Source organism: Rhincodon typus, chromosome 26 (genome assembly GCF_021869965.1).
Source record: "Rhincodon typus isolate 14 chromosome 26, sRhiTyp1.1, whole genome shotgun sequence".
NCBI lineage: Eukaryota > Metazoa > Chordata > Chondrichthyes > Orectolobiformes > Rhincodontidae > Rhincodon > Rhincodon typus.
The window spans coordinates 37,062,231-37,070,872 of NC_063357.1; the positions used below are offsets into that span (position 1 = coordinate 37,062,231).

The 8,642-nt window shown below is 43.1% G+C and overlaps 1 protein-coding gene across 1 annotated transcript in view; it reads right to left on the bottom strand.

The window, feature by feature from the left end:
* The window catches only part of upk3b (uroplakin 3b), a 26,655-nt gene extending 18,246 nt beyond the window's left edge, over positions 1 to 8,409 (bottom strand). Inside the window, exon 1 of the mRNA XM_048612790.1 lies at positions 8,223 to 8,409. Within this exon, the coding sequence (XP_048468747.1) occupies positions 8,223 to 8,277 (55 nt within the window). The 5' untranslated portion in view covers positions 8,278 to 8,409. The remainder of the gene's footprint in view (positions 1 to 8,222) is intronic.
* Positions 8,410 to 8,642: the final 233 nt, after the last annotated feature.

Sequence of the window (8,642 nt, forward strand, 5' to 3'; positions counted from 1 at the left end):
CAACTTCCCACTACTGTCCTTGACCGGCCCCAATCTTACTCTAGTCATTCTTTTATTCCTGACATACCTATAGAAAGCTTTAGGGTTTTCCTTGATCCTACCTGCTAAAGACTTCTCATGTCCCCTCCTGGCTCTTCTTAGCTCTCTCTTTAGGTCCTTCCTGGCTAACTTTTAACTCTCAAGCGCCCTCACTGAGCCTTCACGCCTCATCTCTACATAAGCCACTTCATCTGTCAGGGGTCTAGTAATCTCCACCCCTCCCCGTCCTGCAGTTACATGAACGAAGATGTCATGCTCCTTCCATGAACACCCTTAGTAAGCCAGGAATCACCTGAGATCCAGCTTCTTGGTTGTCCTGGAGCCTATGGTCACTGCAAAACCCAGCCTCAATTGACAGTCTTTGACACAGCCCAGTCTCCAGCACTCCCTTCCCCCTCATTAGAGAGTTTATGAAAAGAAATAAAAAGAATCCATTGGCAACATTAGGCTTTTGGTGAAAACCATCGGGTGTTTACATTCTCCTAGTTGGCGATAACAGTAAGTGAGCCAGTAATACAAGAAGATTGCAACAGTTTTTCCTCTTACATATCTAAAAATGGTAAGAGAGTGGGGCAAAAGTGGACATTGGGCCCTCTGGAAAATGAGCTTGGAAAAGCAGTAGTTAGGAACAAAGAAATGGCAGAGAAACTGAATGGCTCCTTTTCACGGTGGAAGACACCGGCAGCAAACCAGACCTTCAAGACAGTCGGGCAGAGGTGAGTGTAACAGCCATCGTGATGGAGAAAGTGCTGGGGAAGCTAAAAGGTCTGAAGGTGGATAAATCACCCAGACCACTCCCCAGGGTTCTGAAGGAGATTGTGAGGCATTGGTGATCTTTCATGAATTACTGGAGCGTGTGAGGCTCCCAGCAAACTGGAAAATTCCTAACATGACACCTGTGTTTGAGAAGTGAGGGAGGCAAAAGACAGGAAACTATAGGTCAGTTGGCCCTGGTGGTTGGTAAGATTTGACAGACTATTATTAAGGATGAGATTGCGGAGTACTTGGAAGTGCACAGCTTTCTCAGGGGGAGGTTATCCCTAAAAAAATCTGTTTGAATTGTTCGAGGAGATAATGAGCAAGTTAAACAAAGGAGAGACAGTAGACGTGATCTATTTGTATTTCCAGAAGGCATTCGACAAGGTGGCATACACAAGAGGGAAGAGTCCATTGTGTTAGGGGTAAGATACAGGATAGAGGATTGGCTGACTGGCAGAAGGCAGAGAGTGAGGATAAAGGGCTTTTTTTTTTCAGGATGGCAGCTGGTGCCTGGTGGAGTTCCACAGGGGTCCGTGTTGGAACCACAACTATTCACGTTATACATTAACGATCTGGATGAAGGAACTGAGGACATTGTTGCTACATTTGCAGATGACACAAAGATAGGTGAAGGAAGCAGGGAGGTTGCAGAAGGATTTGAACAGGCTAGGAGAGTGGGCAAAGAATTGGCAGAATACAGTGTGGAAAAGGGCAAGGTTTTGTACTTGAATAGGAAGAATAGAGGCACAGACTATTTTCAAAGTGGGAAAAGGCTTCAGAAATCTGAAACACAAGAGGGACATTGAGAATTCTCAAGGTTAACAAACAGGTTCAGTTGGAAGTTAGGAAGGCAAATGTAATGTTAGCATTCATTTCAAAAGGGTTAAAATTCAAGAGGACAGATGTACTGTTAAGGCTGAATAAGGCTCTGACCAGGTCACATTTGGAATATTGCAAGCAGTTTTGGGAGGGTTAATGGTCTTGAAGGGGGTTCAAAGGAGGCTTACAAGGATGATCCCGGACAAAGGGCTTGTCATATGAGGAATGGTTGAGGACTCTGGGTCTGTACTTAATGGAATTTTGAAGGATGGGGGCGGGGGACGGGGAGCTGGTGGAAATTTACAGAATACTGAGAGGTCTGGATCAAGTTAACACAGAGAAGATATTTCCACTTGTAGGAGAGACTAGTACAGCCTTCGAGTGAAGGGTCAACCCTTTAAAACTAAGATAAGGAAGAATTTCTTCAGCTGAGGGTGGTGAATCTGCAGAACTCATTGTTGCAGAAGACTGGAGGCCAAGTGATTGAGCGTATTTAAGACAGAGATAGATATGCTCTTGATAAGCAAAGGGATCAAGGGTTGCGGGGAGAAGGCAGAATGGGGTTGAGAAACATATCAGTCATGATCACATGGTGGACCAGACTCGATAGGCGAAATGGCCTAATTCTACTCCTGTGGCTGATAGTCTTAAGGAAGAAACAACAATGGCGACATCCTTCCAACTTCACTTTCATTTAGCCCTCTCCCCCTTCAGAATCTGCATTGCCCTAAATGAGCTTTGCATGTAAAATTAATCAAGTGGACAGCACTGGTGATGGACTGGCAATGGTTAACCGGTGAACATAATTTGGTGATGGAAAAAAAAAGACATAGGTGCACGTAACAGCATTTCTGGATATAGAGGAAAAAAGGTCAGTGAGCTGCTGGGTTGTAGCTCCTTTTAACGTTTGTGTGCGAACCATGGTGGATGCAAGAGAGGTGCTGTGCTATTAAAGGTAACAGCTACAATGAAGTGATAAGCGTCGATTGCAGGTGGGACATCTGACGGAGTTAGCGTGGTACCCAACCTCCTCTCTGCCATCACAGTGTTAACTCACTCAGAGGAGTGAGGCATCAGACAGCAGGCAATGTGACACTGCTGGCAGACCATGGCATATCATTCACCGTCTTGATGCATTGGAGACAGCTTCTCCGGAGTCACCTACAGATGCCAACCTCCACAGAAAGCTCTGTCCAGGCTTCCTTTGTCAAAAAACCAGGGGTAGCTGCTTGTTACCACCCACAGTGAAAAGAACTTCCCTTCTTCCCCTGGACAGGAGACCCTCTGAAGAAGGTGGAGTGAAAGCTTGCTGCCTGGTCTCTGACATTCCTGGCACAGAGTGAAGTACCTTTAAAATACCAAATCCCCCAGCAGCCCTCAGAACCTCCTGCCCATAAGACATGGCATTTTACAAATGAAGAGTAAGAGTTGGCCTCTCAACCCTTCGAACCTATTCCACCATTCAACAAGGTATAGGCCGTTCGGATTTTAACCTCAACCTTACATTCCCACATAGCCCTAATAATCATTCACCATCATACCTACAGGTGAATATGCAACAAACTGAGAACAATGTAATTCTGTGGGAAAAACCACAGGAGTGGCAGTTCCTCACTCAAAGCAAAGAAGAGAACATTTTGCTCAGAGTTTTAGTGTTAAGTAGGCCTTTCCCCACCTTTGACCTGATGGACAGATGTAGTGCATTTGGATTCCACACGATAGTCTTGTTTAACTTAACTTCAACAATATTGTGAGACAGAAAGGGGAGAGATGTGATTTTTGTCTCGAAGCCTCAAAATAGACTATGGAGCAATACAAGGCTCTCAGGCTCCGAAGTTAAAGATAAAGTTGTTTCTATTCAGTGATGGGCTGCAGGCATCATTGGCAAGGCCAACATTTTTATTGTTCCTTGCTAATTCCACTTGAGAAGGAGATGATGAGCTGTGTAGTCTAGGTATACCCACAGCACCAATAAGGAGCAATTTATTTTTAGGAAAGAAGGGAATGGCCTGACTAATTAATATTTCAATAAAGTTAAATGTGAAAATTTCAACCACATTCTTAATCTGTAGTTGTTACTGTACTACCAGACATTAAAAGTAATGATTAATGCTGGAGTTAGATAATTGTGGGAACTGGTGACTCTTTCACACTGTCAGCTTGCTCCAGCTTCTTAATCCATTACAAGTATCTGCTCACTTTGGCTAATCAATTTTGTTTTATAAAAACTCTCTACCAAGATCCTAGTGCAAAAAAGTCCTAACCACAAAATTGATGACCATTCAGCTCACTGAGTTCATTTATTTGTGGGATAATACACCTCAGCATTTAATTCCAAGTTTCTGCTATCCCACTCCAGGTTTCAATCACTCTGAGGAAAGACATACTTAAACCTTGAGATTAGTCCATGAACTCAAGATCCCTTTCCCTGGGCATTATCTGGGGACTCACAGAGAAAGAGGACTCCCTCAAATTTGTCTGGCACCTAGTTGTGCCTATACCCCATTGTCTATTTTCCATGATCTTTGATGTAATTCACCATTATACTTAAAAAAGAAACTCCATTCTTGACAGAATTCTTCTTCTATTGGTAAGAACTTTGCTGAGATAACCAGCAATTATTCCTTCTGAATTCAGCTACCATCCATACAAGGGTCAAACACCACCACCTCCTCCAGGGCAGTTAGGGATTGGCAGTAAATGCTGGTCTAACCAGCAACACAAATTATTGTAGAATATCTTTTAAAAAGTTAAGCCAAAAGTTTTCCCTAAGATTCTCCCACTTTCCCCGTTTAACTTCAACAAAAGCGTAGAGAAAACCTGTGGTGTGTGCAAACCAGCTTTGTGTCAGTCAAATCAAAAAAAAAAGGTTATGGCAGCGCAGGAATGGCTCGGAGGAAGTTCCCAAACTTAGACCATTGTTTATGCAAACTCAATCCAATCTTGCCCCAATCACACTTCAATAAAATAGTTAAACCAATCAAAACCTCAGTTAAAAGTAATAGCTTCTAAAATGTCTACATACTACTAGTGCCAAACACAATACAAAAGTCACCACAGTGTTACTCATTACAGAGAAAGAGGTGGCTGATGGTGGTTTTACCAGAGGGTCACCACACCTCAAGCAAGGGGGTGGGGGGAAAAGAGGTTGAGAAGGAGACCCTTCCCTGTAACCTCAGCTGGTGTGAGAATTGAATCCATATCGTCGACATCACTCAGCATCACAAACCAGCTATGTGGCCAACGGGGAGACACACATACACACAGTATTCCATGGACATGCCTGATAATTGTTCAATTTTCATTCATCTTTCACACCATATTTCCAAATCTCAAGAACTCATACCAAGTAACTTTGCAGGAGATTTAAGACCAGACTGATACCAGAGCCAGAAGAGTTTAGTTGTGCGGAAGATGAGAACGTGCGTGATTGTTCCCCTTACAGCACAGATGGTGTGTGGGAAAAGTTAACACAGGTTCAAGCTAATGAATAAATAATGAAAAATTATTCCCATGTCAGACGGGTTAGAAACAAGAGGATACTGATTGAAGATACTTGACAAAAGAGGCAAGGTGAGGTCTGTAAGGAAGGGCAATGGAAGCAAATTCAATAACTTTTGAAAAAAAGGGAAAAATTTTAAAAAGTCAGAATTGAGGGGGAAAACAGCAGGTATTGGAGAGGTTGAGGAGTGACAGATGACATCAGCTTCTTTAAAGAGCCAGTACTGACTCAGAAGGCTGAAGGGCCTTTTATGCAGTGACATTCCATGATTGTAATCTTTGTATAAAAGAATATCTACACGAGTACCCCTAGAGAAACCAGCTAATGGGCCCTAACGAGGACATCGTAGCATTGTAACCTAGGTTTATATCGTTCCCTGGTTTCAGGAAAGCATCCACAAGCGGATATCACTTCTTCCAGCATAGGGTCCAATGTCCCTTGGGTTCTGCAATAATTTTAAGGGATACACAAAATCTGATCCAGAAATCTACAGCAAAACAGTTCCAACCAGATGTCATCCTGATGTGCTGAGTCAGTCACTGAGGCCAGGTGATCAGTGCGGCTACAGGTGGGAATTTTGATCCTCACATTTTTAATCCAAACCATTTTTCCTCCCATCAACCCAGAGGAAATCAGATGTTCCAGCCTAATATGACAACAATGCCAAAGTACATAGAACAAGAGATGGAACAGTGATTCCACAGGCAATCTATCAGGGACAGTGCAGTTAAACAAGAGAGCGCTAACACTTTGCAATGAAGTGCTCGCAAAACAAATCAGACTCCAATCTTCAGGAGAGGGGAATCCAAACCAGGGAATTCCTGGTTTCCACAGACAGGGGGCAGCTTTCTTTTTCAGACTCACACTCACATTTCGTCTGAACTTCTGTCTCAGATGTTGGTTAACTATTTCACCCCATAACTACTTTTGCTTTATTACATGTGCATCACTGGCAAGGCCAGCATTTGTTCGATTTACCTTTGAACTGAAATGCTTCCTCAGCTATTTCAGAGGCAGTTAAAAAAGTCAACCACATTGCTATGTGTCTGGAGTCACATGTAGACCTGACTGAGTAAGAATGGCCGATTTCCCTTCCCTGAAAGGCATTAGCAAACCTGATCAGTTTTTAAGACAATTGTCAATAGTTTCATGTCCATAATGGTTGAGACAAGTTTTCAATTCCAGAATCATTAATTGATTTTAAAAGTGCGAGGCGAGATTTGAAACCACAATTCTGGGGCATTAGCCTTGGCTTCTGGATTACTGGGTGATCCAGTTTGTATTTGGGACTGGATCTCTGCAGGTCTTTTCCCACCATGGTTAGTGAATTTGAACGATAAATCAACAAGTATGAAAAATGGTCTATCAGATTATTTTTACTTGTTTTAAGTCAACCCTGTCCCAATGTTTACTCATTTTAGTTAGATATCCACACATCTTAAAACTTGCTAAGCCCACCGAGCAACAATTTTATGTTAAATTTATCATAAATTCACAATTGCCCAACTGTTGTGCAGAACCATACACATTTTATCTAGCAGGCTGGGGAAATTGGTGGAATTTACGTAAGAAGAGGAAACATGGAGGACCCCAGGTTTGAACCCAGGGACAGGGCTCCTCAAAGATAAATCATATTTTTGAAATAAAAACAAGAGCTCCGAGTCCCAGGGCTAAATATTGCAGCACTGCATCGAATGGTGTAAATCCTTCCAGCTCTCAGTTCAACTTAAAAATCTTATTCTCATTCAGCTGCCTGTTGTGGCAAAGATACAGCAATAACGGCCATCACGGATTGCTATGGAAAAGCTGAAGGTGAGACACATTCTTTGATGCAGTTCAGGGGTTTACTAGGCCACAGTTCGAGTCCAGCACTTGGCTGTGGGTTTGGAAATGTAGACCAAACCAGGGAAGGACTAAATGCCCCCAAAAAGGACATTTCGTCTCCTGTTAAACAACATCCAGTTGATGTAACCAACTGAAATTTAAAAATTCCCTTAGAAGGGAATTCTAGTCTCCAGCTCGCTGGTTCACACTCTGGGGATGACCCTTTTATCCCGCTCCCAGACAGAAACTGGACTCCTTAATGAGAAGCAATGCCCATTGTCAGAACACAGAACATTACAGCGCAGTACAGGCCCTTCGGACCTCGATGTTGTGCCGACCTGTGAAACCAATCTGAAGCCCATCTAACCTAAACTATTCCATTATAATCCATATGTTTATCCAATGACCACTTAAATGCCCTTAAAGTTGGCGAGTCTACTATTTTTGCAGGCAGGGCATTCCACGCCCTTACTACTCTCTGAGTAAAGAACCTACCTCTGACATCTGTCCTATATCTATCACCCCTCAATTTAAAGCTATGTCCCCTCGTGCTAGCCATCACCATCCGAGGTAAAAGGCTCCCACTATCCACCCTATCTAATCCTCTGATCATCTTGTATGTCTCTACTAAGTCACAAACTGGAATCTAATTATATCAATGCATTCTCCCATCAGGACCCATTCGCTGTTCAGGATCTCTGCCCAGACATAGACTACATCCACAGGGAGAACACCAGACTCTGGTTTGATTACAGAGCAAACAGGTATAGCTCAAAGTTGCGCTGGCTCAGAAATACAGTGCACTGGCTGACGGTCTTCCCATATTCACTGCATGTAGCACGTTTAAATCCACACTGCCCTTCAGCTCATATATAAATTCAAATACACCCGAACCAGCAACATGATTAAAGCCTGACACAAACCAGGAGCAAAAAGACTTGAAATACAACACGTACATCAAGGAAGGTTCAGACACTTCCTTCGCCAGTTTGATCTGAATTTTCTACACACGCACTCAACCGAGCTTTGAAATCAACGCGAAAAAAAAAACCTTAGAAGAGAACTTGCCGAGAAATTGCAAGGAAAGGACCCAACAGCACTACTTTTTAAAAATAGATAGCGGTAGACCCTTTCTACAAAAAGGATCTGAGATTTCACAGGAGGAGGAAGCAGACTGCTGAGGATCTTACAGTCTTTTCTAACGCAATACAGACTGAGCCCCGGGTATACTTCAGAGAATTGCTCGTTATCCAGACTTTGTGAGATAGATAATTTTTACCTGCACTTCTACCGCACAAAGCGCACAGCAACACAACACATAGCAAACGGTTCATCTCCTGGATCTGGTAAACTCACTCCCTCACTGCACTCTTGGTCTGGAACTCTTGCCCTGTTCCAACTTCTGCTCGATCTAATCCCCTCTGACCCAGCGTGGTTCAATCAAGCCCTTTTGACGCGCCAATTCACCTGCTGATTGTGGTCAAACGAGTCGAACCTGCTCAGAAAGACTTGTGTCTTCCCTAAAAGGTGTGGTTTAGTCGCAATTAACCAAAACAAAATGTCACACACCACCTGAAAACCAGAGCAACTCAAACTTTAGGCACCTAATCTACGTCAAATTAACTCCACTATCCCTGTCCCAGTGCACTTTAGCAGTTTCAGGAATTCTTGGGAATATTACTGCAATGATTTACCATCC